Source organism: Salvelinus alpinus, chromosome 17 (genome assembly GCF_045679555.1).
Source record: "Salvelinus alpinus chromosome 17, SLU_Salpinus.1, whole genome shotgun sequence".
NCBI lineage: Eukaryota > Metazoa > Chordata > Actinopteri > Salmoniformes > Salmonidae > Salvelinus > Salvelinus alpinus.
In genome coordinates, this window is record NC_092102.1 from 45,023,042 (window position 1) to 45,036,374 (window position 13,333).

At 44.1% G+C, this 13,333-nt stretch overlaps 2 protein-coding genes across 4 annotated transcripts; both read left to right on the forward strand.

The window, feature by feature from the left end:
• Nucleotides 1–1,070: 1,070 nt before the first annotated feature.
• On the forward strand, nucleotides 1,071–4,378 carry LOC139543017 (dolichol-phosphate mannosyltransferase subunit 1-like). 2 transcript variants are annotated; one of them, XM_071349109.1, is made up of 10 exons: nucleotides 1,071–1,243; nucleotides 1,816–1,915; nucleotides 2,116–2,149; nucleotides 2,265–2,341; nucleotides 2,604–2,629; nucleotides 2,768–2,863; nucleotides 3,034–3,102; nucleotides 3,475–3,589; nucleotides 3,707–3,826; nucleotides 4,023–4,151. In XM_071349109.1, exons 1-9 carry the CDS (start codon nucleotides 1,113–1,115, stop codon nucleotides 3,809–3,811), a joined length of 753 nt encoding a protein of 250 aa, XP_071205210.1. In that variant the 5' UTR covers nucleotides 1,071–1,112; the 3' UTR covers nucleotides 3,812–3,826; nucleotides 4,023–4,151. The 2 variants fall into 2 exon arrangements, with proteins under 2 accessions (XP_071205210.1, XP_071205209.1); XM_071349108.1 differs by having other exon boundaries at nucleotides 3,707–4,378.
• Nucleotides 4,379–5,111: 733 nt separating this feature from the next.
• LOC139543018 (activity-dependent neuroprotector homeobox protein-like) lies at nucleotides 5,112–13,127 on the forward strand. Of its 2 annotated transcripts, none has more exons than XM_071349111.1 (4): nucleotides 5,112–5,281; nucleotides 8,277–8,393; nucleotides 8,700–8,798; nucleotides 8,997–13,127. In XM_071349111.1, the coding sequence occupies exons 2-4, from the start codon at nucleotides 8,286–8,288 to the stop codon at nucleotides 12,054–12,056; spliced, it is 3,267 nt and encodes a 1,088-aa protein (XP_071205212.1). In that variant the 5' UTR covers nucleotides 5,112–5,281; nucleotides 8,277–8,285; the 3' UTR covers nucleotides 12,057–13,127. The 2 variants fall into 2 exon arrangements, with proteins under 2 accessions (XP_071205212.1, XP_071205211.1); XM_071349110.1 differs by lacking the exon at nucleotides 5,112–5,281 and adding an exon at nucleotides 5,409–5,851.
• Nucleotides 13,128–13,333: the final 206 nt, after the last annotated feature.

Below are 13,333 nucleotides of genomic sequence, written 5' to 3' on the forward strand. Positions count from 1 at the left end.
GGGTTAACTGCCTTGCTCGGGAAGACAGATTTTTACCTTGTCAGCTCAGGGATTTGATCCAGCAACCTTTCAGTTACTGGCCCAACGCGCTAACCTCTAGGCTACCAGGTGATATGGCCCCTTATCTGTTCATGCTTTCATCTGCATCTAATTGTACAGAGGACCCATATGTTTTATATATCAGCCTTGAGCACACTTGAAAGATGGATTTTCTTGAGACATTGGGATCCATCTCCTATCATCTCCTTCATTACAAGTAAAACAATTTTAAGTGCCAAAGAGCACTTATGCGATTGAACCTGATGGACAGACTGGGGCTGACGAAGCACCACAATAGAGCGTATTTGGTGCATTGGAGCTATTCGGTGACTCAGAGACACATGCTCCACTATAAAGGGGAAAATAAAGTTGACCTGGTGCATGCTCTTCACCTCTTCCTCTTCTCATGTAACACAAACGTTTCAAGTGTTTTCTCTTACATAGAAAATAATGAAATGTACATTTGTAAATATTTGAATAAGTCAACCAAGTGTGTTAACAAACTTTCTAACATATTGTATAAGCCAACATTTTACTGGAAGCTGGTGGATATTTTGTTAGAAAGTATTTGTAGTAGTAGTTAACTGATGTATATTCCCAACTTCACACTGAAAATGTCTGTATGTCTATTAATTACGATCCATGTTTTATGTTTTCATGCACTGTTTGTGTATGCATGCGCAGCATTTGACCATGAGACTGGCTTTTACAGAAATAGTCTTAATGTTTCTACAGCAGGATGACAATGAAGTGTAACACAACCTATAAAAGTGCACTGGCTGGTTCTAGCTTTCCTAATCCCAAAACAGTGGGCAAGTTTTTACTTCAATGAGATAATGATTATATTATGTAGTTATTGCAAGACAGTACTATTAAATAGGCTACTGTTACTGGGGAATAACATTGGCAGTTGTGTATGATCAGTATTATTCAATATCTAAAATCAAGAGACGTATTCTTTGTTGCAAGAGCGCCACCTTGTGGTAGCTATATTGCTAGGAACCATTATTTTAAGAATTTGTTGCAAGGGTGGATATTTCTGAGAGCACCCGCATCCGGATCAACATTCCAACATGGCAAGCCGAAAAGGTTCACATCAGACCCGGGGAAATGGTGATAAATATTCGGTGTTGTTGCCAACTTACAATGAACGTGAGAATCTACCTCTTATTGTGTGGCTACTGGTGAAATACTTCGGTGAAAGGTTAGTAGTCGTTTCAAGTCATTAGCTACACTAGCTGTAGCCCAGAGTGAATGACAAGATCTGTAGCCCAGAATCGGCGAAGAGCTGTCACTAAAAATCTGATTTGCTAGGGGACAGCCAATGGCTTACTTTAAACAATCTGCTGCTGACATTTTCAGCCGGTCATTTGTAATATAATTTTATGAAATACCCCGTTTTTTTCCTTTATTTTCCTATACAATATGACTTATAAATACCTTTAATGAGCTTATTACAAATGCCTTACCTCTTCATAACAACACAAGGAAGTTGTGGGTGGGCCAGTCAATTATTTAAACATGAAACATTGTACGCCATAGACATAAAAGACTGCAATCACATTTTACATGTTGCACCTTTTTAAAAGAGTAATTCTTGTAAGTTAACTAACTCAATTTGAACAGATCTTGCACGTTTGTAAGACATTTTGTACTGAAGATATAACTGGAGCAATGATAGAGTTAATTGTAAAGTCCCTGTTTTAATCAGTTGTCAGATTAGCATTATATTTTTTGTGTGCTGAGTTGAAACATCTGTTTGCTTGTTATTTACAGTGGATATAACTATGAGATTATTGTAATTGATGATGGAAGTCCAGACGGGACACTTGAGGTGGCAGAACAACTGCAGAAGATATACGGAGAAGACAAGATAGTAAGGTTGGATTGGAATATACACTGCTCAAAAAAATAAAGGGAACACTTAAACAACACACGAATATTTCATTCATTCAGATCTAGGATGTGTTATTTTAGTGTTCCCTTTATTTTTTTGAGCAGTGTATATTAGTAGTTGTAATTTGACATTCACATACCTGCTGACAATACACATTCTTTCTGGATTTTTTTCCTCAGCTCCTTCGACCAAGAGCAAGGAAACTAGGGCTAGGCAAGTGTCACATACTCATTCATCAAAGTGAACACAGTGTTGCATCTGTATTTTAGCACAATATCTCAGACACACTGCAGACACGTCTGATAATGTCATTTGATTCTTCGTTCAGGTACTGCCTACATCCATGGCATTAAACATGCTACAGGGAACTATGTTTTCATAATGGACGCAGACCTCTCCCATCATGTGAGTGGATCTCCTGTATATCTGGCGGTGACAATACAATAGCAGACGAACAGGGTGGGATAGTGGCTATGGACCCTGTACATTCAATATGTTTTAGTCCAATACTATATTTAGTTCATTTTACTATTCAGGAGGTAACTTGTGGTGTTATAAAACTTGCTTGGTTGAATAGGCCTATACGAATGCTTCATAGACAGAATGTCTTTTGAAATCCTTTGAATTCATCCATGCTAAAATACATCCGTTTTATCTTTGTTTGCAGCCTAAATTTATTCCAGAATTCATAGAGTAAGTAATCTATTTGAATTTATCCCAAAATGTGAACGTGTGTATTTTTCTGAAATGCACACATTCACTAATACGATGCATCTCTACCATATGATCGTCAGTTGCCAAATAGCTGATGTGAATGTGTTTGTCTCCAAGGAAACAGAGAGAAGGCGGGTATGATCTGGTGTCAGGCACCCGGTACAGAGGAGACGGTGGCGTATACGGTTGGGACCTGCGCAGGAAGCTCATCAGGTAACTGCAGTGGCACACGCTCACTTCTGTTACATTAAGACTGTTGGCTGTCATTTCACCAGCTTGTGCTAGCACACAAAGCAACCACCAAACTCTAATGAGAGTTTAATTAAATATGACATTTTCCTCATATCTTTCTGTCCTTCCCTCCCTCCCTATCTCTCTTACAGTCGGGGAGCTAACTATGTCACACAGGTGCTGCTGAGACCTGGGGCATCAGACCTGACTGGCAGCTTCAGGTAAGTGGCAAAATGTAAATAAGTTTGAAGAACAGCAGGTACAGTTACCACACCTGCACACCTGCATACCGGTACATCAACCTCTATCTGTGAACTATTGTCGGATGAAAACCTTGTAACTCCATTTATGTCAATAAAAAATAAAAAATGTTTTACATCTATTGAAAACAGTACTCTAAACAGGACCAATAAAATTAATTCAAAATAGCTTCTAAAGTTTTGTAATTATATGTTTGTTAATGGGAAAATATGGCAGTTTTTTTTTTCAATTTCCTGAAAGGTTTCTGTTTTGGAGATGAGAGGTTTTCATTGGTCAGCAACGTAGTGGGTGTTATCTCACACTGTGTTTGTTCTTATGCATGATGACATCAGGCTCTACAAGAAGGAAGTACTGGAGAGTCTGGTGGAGCGGTGTGTGTCCAAAGGCTACGTCTTTCAGATGGAGATGATTGTCCGTGCTAGACAGGGGAACTACACTATTGGAGAGGTGAGGCCTTTCAACCCTTTGTGTGTTTTGTGTCGTTGTGCCATTTTGAACGCTTGTCATGTCAATAGGTTGTATGTAAGTTAAACTATATATTTTTTTCTTCCGTCTTCCAAACAGGTTCCAATTTCGTTTGTGGATCGTGTTTATGGGGAGTCAAAACTGGGAGGAAATGAAATAGTATCGTTCCTGAAAGGACTGCTCACTCTCTTTGCGACAACATGATTTATGATGCTCTAGGTTTGGACTCAGCAGCACTGCTTATATGATGTTTTTTTGTTGTCATTTAGTCAGGGCGTTTAGTGCAGTAATTAGCCAACATCAAAATAAGAGTATGGAAAATGACAGACTATGCCCTTTTTTATGAATCGTTGATTATTGACAAGAAAAGCACAGATGGTAATTAATTAGAAGAATTAATCTCCTCTCCCTCTAGTCTAGATGTATCTCCAAACCAGTGGAGGCTGCTGAGGGGATGATGGCTTATAATAATGGCTGGAACGGAGCAAATGGAATGGCATCCAAACCATGTGTTTTAATGTATTTAATACCATTCCACCTATTACGCTCCAGAGATTACCACGAGCCCGTCCTCCCTGGTTAAGGTGCCACCGACCTCCTGTGCTCTGAACAGACAGATTTTGAAGCATAATTCCAGGTCACAAGATCCTTATGTATACTTATAGATGGATGAACTTTTTCACATTTTTCAAAGATTTGTATTCACCCTAAACTGAGAGACCTGTGATTGTTGTAAAAAAAAAAATCTATGCTAATAAATTGTTTACCTTATTTCCTATTATTTTGAATTGGTTGCTGCATGGTTGCTTTATTGGAATCTATGTAAACTGTCAAATGTGCATAGGCAGCAACAAACACAATACACATTGTTTGTGTGCTAATTGGCTGCATTGTTTAACCTGCACTTTGTTAATCTGGCTTCCTACACTAACAACAGTGAGTGTGAAAGTATTTTCTTTCTTTACCCAGTGATCTGAAGTTCTCACAAAATATGTAAAATGCAGATCAAACACAATATAGCAGGATGACTAGGCTCCTGCATGTTTCAATATTGAGAGGATGATATTAGTTTGGAATGTAATGCCCAGAACATGGTGCAATGGGGAGAAGTCAACGATGGCCTTCAACGGGCCTTGCCTTTGCTGCCTTGGAATAAATCATCCTTAAGCATAAAAAAGACGAGACCTTGAAGGAGACCATAACTAATCACCCATTAATTTAAATCCAGTGTTCACATGATATGGTCCCTCCATCCCCCCCCACCACCCCAATCTCCCAGAGGCCCATGCCAAGATGGGCAGAGAACAATTTGCACTCAGGCTTGGGAAATGCCCCAGACTCAGGAAAGTAGTCCCGGTGAGTTTAGTGTAATGGGATCGTAGCATAGAACAGCGCCACCTACTGTTCTCATAGCACTCTGACGTTGGGCAAGTGCAAAGGCACTGTGAGTACTGAGGCACTGTATACATCCGACCCTCTGCAATGTAGGAAGCCAGATGTAGTCCTATAACGCATGCGTTCATGCCATGCTAAACTAGAGAGCGCCAGCTGTTGGTTAAATCTGGCAAATGCAGCTCGAGCTTGTTTACCCCAGTCCCTCAGGCATAGAAACTACCGACCCCTGACAGACGTTGAAGAACGACCTAGGACAACATCTGAGGCCTGTCTTGAAAGGTAAGAGCATATAAAGCTAATTGATTAACACACTAATTGAGTTGTTTAATAAGGCTCGACTCATATGGATATCACAATGAGTTTGTTATGCTAATCAAACACCTATGTCACTTCCGCCCTTTCAATCGCGCCATTTTGGATAGGGCAGTTTCCAGGCTGCTAGGGGTGTATTGTCTCTATAGGAAGAGATGGGAGTGCGTTATCAGTGAACAGTCAGTCACAGAGTTAACACATTTTTGGATGAGGGGTTCCTCGTAATATTTACTACAACGCTAGCCACACTATATGTTCATACAATGGGCGTTCTAGGTGTTTATCTAACTAAATGAGTTTCAACGGCACTTCATACCCGGTAGCCGAGAAGGATAGTCTGTGTCGGACAGTAGTGAGAGGAGTCGAGCTCCCTCTCTCGGTGTGGTGTGACCGCCTGGAGAGAATACGGCAAGGCGGTTAGCCCCGGCTGCTTATTTGGAGCAATAGGAGGGAACGTGAGAGTGCCTAACGCATTGTCTCCCTGTTTCTCTGAAGTGATATAATTTACTACAACAGGAGCACCGGATTTCAAACCAGGTAAACACGCCATACTCCGCTTTTCAGACAACCAAGCTAGTTAGGATACACAGCTAACGTTACAGCTAACTAGGTTTAGCTACCGTAACGTAATGATGATGCGTTGTTCGTTCATAGTTACGGTCGGGAAGAAGAAGAACATATATATATATACTCTTAACATGACATGGGTTGATACTTGAGGATAACAAATGAAACAACGTGGAGTATTATGATATAATAGTTAAATAAAGGTACAATCAATTTTGAAATACAATTATGATAGCGTATATCATAAGTTGTCGGTGAACATGACACCGCTTTTGGCTCGCTAAACTTGGGCACTGAGTGGCGCTCAGAATCAGCACCGACTAAAGAGCTTGTGCGGGGCACCTTTTCTAATACTCAGTTAGCAGCTGCTAGCTAACGTTAGCGCGCTAGTTCGCCGTGTTTTACGTGCGCTTCCCTTTGTGGTGGCTGACTACTACACTAGCTACTGCTAGCAAGCTACTATCTGCTATCGATCTGACGATAGTGAAAATATTACCAGATCAGATGTTATTTTGGCGTAAAACCACGAGGTAAGATGCATGTAGTAATCGTGTTAGAACTATTTGTATCCTCTTTCATTGGTCAACCAGATGTAAGACATTAAACAATATCAATCATTGACTTCAATCAAAGCCATAACCACATCAATAAGAGGGGAGATGGCGATAGCTCGTGAATAACCTCCCCTACTCGCCTAGTTATTACTAGTCACATTTGACCTATATTAGGTCCCTTCTCTTATCAAATGTAACCGTATTTTCTTCCATTATATATATACATATATATATGGAAGAAAATATATATTAAAAAAGTGAACCGGGATTTATAATCAAGTCTGGTAACGTTACCAGATTCATTCAGCAACTTGAGAGACTGGGTGACACGGAGTTATTATCCGCACGTCGCAGGAGGTTTGATTTTGACTGTCGTGATGTCATAAGAAAAAGTAGTCTCGCCTCCTTTATTCACGTCACGCAACTATCACAATTGCTATGTGATACAATGTTCCAGCTTTTTTTTTTTATGTACGGTGTCAACATTGTCTTGGAGGTTAGTTGAGTACTCTATTGATTCAACCCTCTGTTCACATGGTCCCCGTGTGAGGGCAATCAGGAGGAAGACTGGTGGTGAACCCGATTTGAACCTTTTGGTCATTTATGCTAGGTGGTCTACTTAAATGCCAACTCTCTTTCTGTGGTGTTTATGGTCATCGATGACCCTTTGCTGACAGGATATGACTGATACAATCAACTTTTGTTTTGGTAAGCAATGTGAGTTTGGATGATCGGAGGTGACCAGAGCAAATGTCATCATTGATTCTTAGGACAGACAAAGCTCTGTTGTATATTAGAGATAGGACATAAGGTTTATGGGTAAAATATAGACTACTACTATCTTCCTCTCGTCAGCTGTTGAGAGTGGCTATTCTCTGCCAGCTACCCACCCAGCCCCCACTCCCCTGTAGACACATTGTAGATGTGGGGCTCTGCTGCTGACTCAATAGGAGGCGCCATTCCGAGATTGCAGAAAAGGGGGCAGGCAGAGCAATGGAGGCCTTACATAATGGAGGTAGAGCTGTCCTCTAGCGCCATCTACAAGCCATGGGAGAAAGCATCGGCAGGAGTAAGCCCAGCCAGCAAGGTAGTCAGGCAGCCAGACAACATTCTGCTCAGCAAGGTAGTCAGGCAGCCAGACAACATTCAGCTCAGCAGCAATGTTCCATCTTCTGGAACACACAACAAGAGCTATGGCATCAGTGGGTAGGTGGATGGATGGATGAAGAGTGTTTGGCCTTGTACTGCTTGTTGCCAAAGCATCTTGTCCTGACCTTTGACCTGAATAGAGAATCAATCTATAGTGTTACCATTGTGCAGTATTGACTGGAATATAACAAACCAGACAGACAGATGCATAAAGGTGGTAATAGTAAGGTCATAAAGGATAGACTTGAGTGATGCTGCTGAGGTAAACCACTGATGGATTTTTGATGAAAGGTGACTGACAGGCAGCAGGTATTCTTGTGGCATTGTTCCATAGGGGCAGTAGAGTAACAATCACTGAAGTGGATATTAGCTCTAGTGTTATTTGGGAAGTGTGTTTCCATCACCCAGGGTTTTTGTTTTGGGTCTGCTGAACGCTGCTCTCTACAACAATGATCAGTTCATATGTTGACCTGGGGTGTATTCATTAGGAACTAAATGGAAGCAAACCAAATGAAACGGGCGGGACCTACCTGAATTTGTTTTCCTTGCGAAACGTTTTCCATTTGGAGTAAATGTTTTCCATTGCAAAACGTTTAGCAACTGTTTACTACAGTCTTCGTCTAATGAATACGCCCCCTGACCTCACCTGTTGCTCTGCCCTGTCCACCTACCTGTGTCCCTCCCTTCTCCAGGTGGGCAGAATGTTCCAGCTCCCGGTCAACAACCTGGGCAGCTTACGGAAAGCCAGGAGAAATGTCAAGCGGGTTCTGGGAGACATCGGCCTGGAGTTTTGTAAAGACCACATTGAGGTGAGCAGCACATAGTTTGATCTGTAATGCTATCCATGTGTGAGCATGCCCTTGATACACATTATCACACTGAAGAGATAATAGCTCATTCATTAATAGCAAATTAATTAATCAGTCTAGAAACATTTCAGCCATCAACTTAGGAGGCCTCAAATTTCTCATGTCTGTTTGACGTTATAATAAATGAGCCCAGTCCGCAACTATAATAGGTCGTCGACTCCTCCTAGCAAATCATCTCTATCAGACTTGACGTTTTGTATTGATTCTATATGAATTGTGATTAATCGTGTATTTCTCTCCCCTTAGGACTACAAAGACTTTGTCCCTGATAATAACGAGTTCTACATCAAGCACACCACCTGGGATGATGTATGTGTGTGGGATCCTTCACTGACCAAAGCCCAGGTGAGTGGCTCACTGTCTGCCTGGAGGGGCACACTGGAACACCTTGTATTTTAGCGTTGTTGCTCTTTTGTCTCTTAAAAGCTTTTAACTGGGTTATTGTCTGTTTATTTTCAATAAATAACGTTTTATTTACATAGAGTAAATGTCATCACACGACTGACCACTGTCTCTATCCCCCCCCCCCCCCGTGTCTCCCAGGACTACAGATCAAAGCCTTTCTGCTGTTCCGGCTGCCCCTTTTCCTCCAAATTTTTCTCAGCATACAAGAGCCACTTCCGCAATGTCCACAGTGAGGACTTTGAGAGTCGCATTCTGCTCAACTGCCCCTACTGCACCTACAATGGGAACAAGAAGACTCTGGAGACGCACATCAAGCTGTTCCACATGCCCAACAACGTGATTCACCAGGGCCCCGGGGGCATGCAGGGGGCAGTGGGTGGGATGAAGGACAGCATGCAGCTGGGCAAGAGGCCTGGAGAGAACATCGAGCAGGCGGTGTACTACTGCAAGAAGTGTACCTACAGGGACCCGCTTTACAACGTGGTGCGCAAGCATATCTACCGAGAACACTTTCAGCATGTGGCCAAGCCCTACCTGGTTAAGCTTGAGGAAAAGACCACGCCCAACGGTGCCGCAGCAGGTACCACCACAGGCACAGGGAACACAGACCGCAGCAGGAATACTAATACCAATGCTAACGCCAACAGCAACACCATCCACTGCAAGCGCTGCCTCTTTTTGCCACGCACCTATGAGGCACTGGTGCAGCATGTTATTGAGGACCACGAGCGAATCGGTTACCAGGTGACCGCCATGATTGGTCACACAAACGTGGTGGTACCTCGCGCCAAACCTGTCATCGTGGTATCCCCGAAGACGGGAGAGAAGACTGTCATCGGGGTAGGACCTAAAGGTCAGCTAGTGACCACCACAGTGGGGGGAGTCCGCTCCGTTTCTACCCAGAACCTCAGCAGGATCGTCATCCCTAAGTCAGGCCTGAGTTCAACGGGACTCCTGTCTGGGGTTCACCTGAAGCAAGGGGCGTTTGGGTTAAAAAGTGGGACTACCCAATCCTTCTCTATAGGCGGGCAGCAGGTGAGAATCACTCTGCCTGGCAACGCAAAGGTGTCTGTGCCCCAGCACTCTCAAGCAGCCAAACAGAACCTCACTGGTGGTTTGCGGAGCCCCATAGTGGTGAGTTCCTCCTCGTCTACGCTCAACTCCCGGGTCCAGGCGGCTGCCGCCACGGTGGTCACGGCCAAGGGGAAGGGGGGTAGCTCTGTCCTGGGCACGTCGTACACACAGAAGTGGAAAATCTGCACCATCTGCAACGAGCTCTTCCCTGAGAATGTGTACAGCTCGCACTTTGAGAAGGAGCACAAGGCAGAGAAAGTACCTGCCGTGGCCAACTACATCATGAAGATCCACAACTTCACCAGCAAGTGTCTGTACTGTAACCGCTACCTGCCCAGTGACACACTCCTCAACCACATGCTGATCCATGGCCTGTCCTGCCCGCACTGCCGTGCCACCTTCAACGACGTGGAGAAGATGGTTTCGCACATGCGTCAGTCCCACCCGGACGAGACGGTGGGGCCACGCACCGATTCCCCTCTGACTTTCGACCTCACTCTGCAGCAGGGCAACCCCAAGAACGTCCAGCTGATTGTCACCACCTACAACATGAGAGACGCACCACAGGAGTCCATGGCCCTCCATGCCCAGAGTGCCTCGTCGTCCACACAGACGGGCAAGAGGACTGTGCCCAGCCAACCCCCAAAGATGCCCTCTGATTCAGAAGACGGCTCGCCTGCCAAGAGTGCACCTCAGGCGGCCGTACCGTACAAGAAAGACGTGGGCAAGACTCTGTGCCCGCTGTGCTTCTCCATCCTCAAGGGCCCCATCTCTGATGCACTGGCACACCATCTGAGAGAGAGGCATCAGGTTATCCAAACAGTGCACCCAGTGGAGAAAAAACTCACCTACAAATGTATCCACTGCTTGGGTGTGTACACAAGCAACATGACAGCCTCCACCATCACACTGCACCTGGTGCACTGCCGTGGTGTGGGAAAAACCCAGAACGGGCAAGACAGCAGGCCTGCACCGTCTCCCAGGGTCTCCCAGGCTCAGGGCACTAGCCTCAAACGGGCCGGCTTCGAAAACTGTGACCCAAACGACCCAAAGCGGCGTAAGCTGCCGCCTGGAGAGCCAGAGAGCCCCGCCGCTTTTGTAGAGAATCCAGATGACCCTGTCAACCTGGTCCTTGACCCCAAAGGTCACGAGGATGAGTCGTACGAGGCGCGGAAAGCCTTCCTTTCGCAGTACTTCAACCGCGAGCCCTACCCAACGCGTAGGGAGGTGGAAAAACTAGCCGCAAGTCTGTGGTTGTGGAAGTCTGATATCTCCAGCCACTTCACCAACCGCAGGAGGAAATGCACGCGGGACTGTGAGACCCAGAAGGCTGAGGTGCTGCTGGGCTTCAACATGCAGGACATCAGCCAGCTCAGCCACGAACTGACCTTTGACTCTGAGTGCTTGTTTGAGGGCAAAGGAGACCGTGGAGAGACGGTGGAGAGGCGGACGTCTAGGACGTGCATCGGGCGGTCTGAGCAGGCCATTCAGCGCATGGAGGAGAGGGCTGTGGCTAACGGTGGTGCTACTCTCCAGCAGGGTATTTCAACAGGGTCTGGCAGTGAGGCCAGGGCCACAACCCAGCCCAACTGTGGGGCCAAGAGCGACCAAAACAAGACAATCGGAAGCACCTTAAAACAGAGGGGGCCTCAGTATCTCTCAGAACCCATCGCTATTGACTCAGATAGCGATGAGGATGAAATGGATGATGGTGAGGAGGAGGAGAAGGAAGGTGATGAAACTGGAGCAGTAGAAGTGAATTCCATGGGTAATGACAGGCTGGCTGCAGGGAGAGAGGGAGAGGTGGTAGGGACAGGGGCCCACTCCAGCCCAGACCTAGAGGATATGGAAGAGGAGAAGGAGGATGATGAAACGGGAGCAGTAGAAGTGAATTCCATGGGTAATGACAGGCTGGCTGCTGGGAGAGAGGGAGAGGTGGTAGGGACAGGGGCCCATTCCAGCTCAGACCTAGAGGACATGGAGGAGGAAGAAGAGGGTCATGTAGAGAATGGATATGGCTCAACGCTGCTGGAAAGGCAGGCTAAAGGGAAGGAAGCTGTTGCCAAACTGGGTCAATCGGGAAGTGGAAAAACTAGGGCCCAACTCGGCAAGCATCAGGTCTGACCAATTGACACAAACAAATGACACGACGCACACAGAGACGTTACATTTGATCCATGCCAACAACTCTGCCTCACCAGAACTTTAGAGCTAGAAATGGTCAATGGTGTCATGAAGGAGACGAGGTGAGAAGGAGAGTCTCTTTCCTTTTCACTTCCACAAGCCATCCAATGATGTTTAAACAAGTCATGTCAAAGGCCAATTAAAGCTGCTCTGCAGTCCTAAAGTAGCTATGAGTGATGTAAGATTTGTGAACAAAGTTTATACTTTACCTCCAGGGAGTAAGAGAACCCTGAAATGATTTGCCTTCTATTTACTTTACTAGAAAATTCAGATGAGTGCTTATTCTTGTCCATTTGGCGACGAGTTTCACTGTGGCAAAAAACTTGAGTTATTACGATTTACTAGCTTTTAAGAGAAACTAGAGAATCCCACATTTTTCGTTGCAGGTATGCAGGAATAGCTAGTGTATATTTGTACAGTCTTTTAGATCTGTTTGGAGAGAAGTTGCTATAGATGTACTCATGAAATATTTTCTTTTCTTTCTGTGTACAAGCTAGCTGTGTATGTTCTACATTGGTTCGCTAGATGTTGCTTTGGTGACTGGTATTTTCTGTATGTTTTGTTATTTTTATTTTTTTAACAAAACCATAGCGTTTTTGCTAAATAATATATCTATATATATATATAAATGCAAATTTTAAATGAACTTAATGGATTGCTTTTGTTTTTTTCATTGTTTGTTTACTATGATTGATTATACTTTTTTTTAATTTGCAGTAATAACTGGTTCTATTGAAAGAGTTCCTCATATCCTTCTCCCCGTTAGTGAAAGTGAAGGGCCATTTTGACTGATCTCTGTAGCTTTGTAGTCTAGACTGTACTTTCTTCTCTTCACTCACCTATTCCTTATTTTACCACCGAGAATAGACGTTTGCTGTCGCCTTTGAAACAGAGAGCATTCGCTATTATTAATATGACGTTTCTGTGTGTATGTTTTAATTTGTGATCTTCAATTTTATTTGTTTTTGTTTTTAACTTGAGCATCTATGAACAATAAAGTGTTGCATTGTGCTTCTCCTAGTCTAACTTCTTTTCCTACGTCTTATGCTCTGTGACACACCCTTTTTTTTAATGGAGACTAGATATGGTTTGTCCTAAGAAGTAGCACCACAAGTTAGGTTTTCCCAAACGTAACCCATGAGCTAGCTTTAAACAGTCCCTGGTGGTACAAATACTATTGTCTCCTGTATTATTACAGTTCATTTTGACAGTAAATT

What these genes read in the sequence shown, in the direction of transcription:
- LOC139543017 (XM_071349108.1), top strand. Translation starts at nt 1,113, where the DNA reads ATGGCAAGCCGAAAAGGTTCACATCAGACCCGGGGAAATGGTGATAAA. An exon ending in TTTATTCCAGAATTCATAGA is followed by an intron (nt 2,630 to 2,767) that starts GTAAGTAATCTA and finishes TTTGTCTCCAAG; the next exon opens with GAAACAGAGAGAAGGCGGGT. An exon ending in GGAACTACACTATTGGAGAG is followed by an intron (nt 3,590 to 3,706) that starts GTGAGGCCTTTC and finishes TCTTCCAAACAG; the next exon opens with GTTCCAATTTCGTTTGTGGA.
- LOC139543018 (XM_071349111.1), top strand. Translation starts at nt 8,286, where the DNA reads ATGTTCCAGCTCCCGGTCAACAACCTGGGCAGCTTACGGAAAGCCAGG. An exon ending in TTTGTAAAGACCACATTGAG is followed by an intron (nt 8,394 to 8,699) that starts GTGAGCAGCACA and finishes CTCTCCCCTTAG; the next exon opens with GACTACAAAGACTTTGTCCC. An exon ending in CTTCACTGACCAAAGCCCAG is followed by an intron (nt 8,799 to 8,996) that starts GTGAGTGGCTCA and finishes CGTGTCTCCCAG; the next exon opens with GACTACAGATCAAAGCCTTT.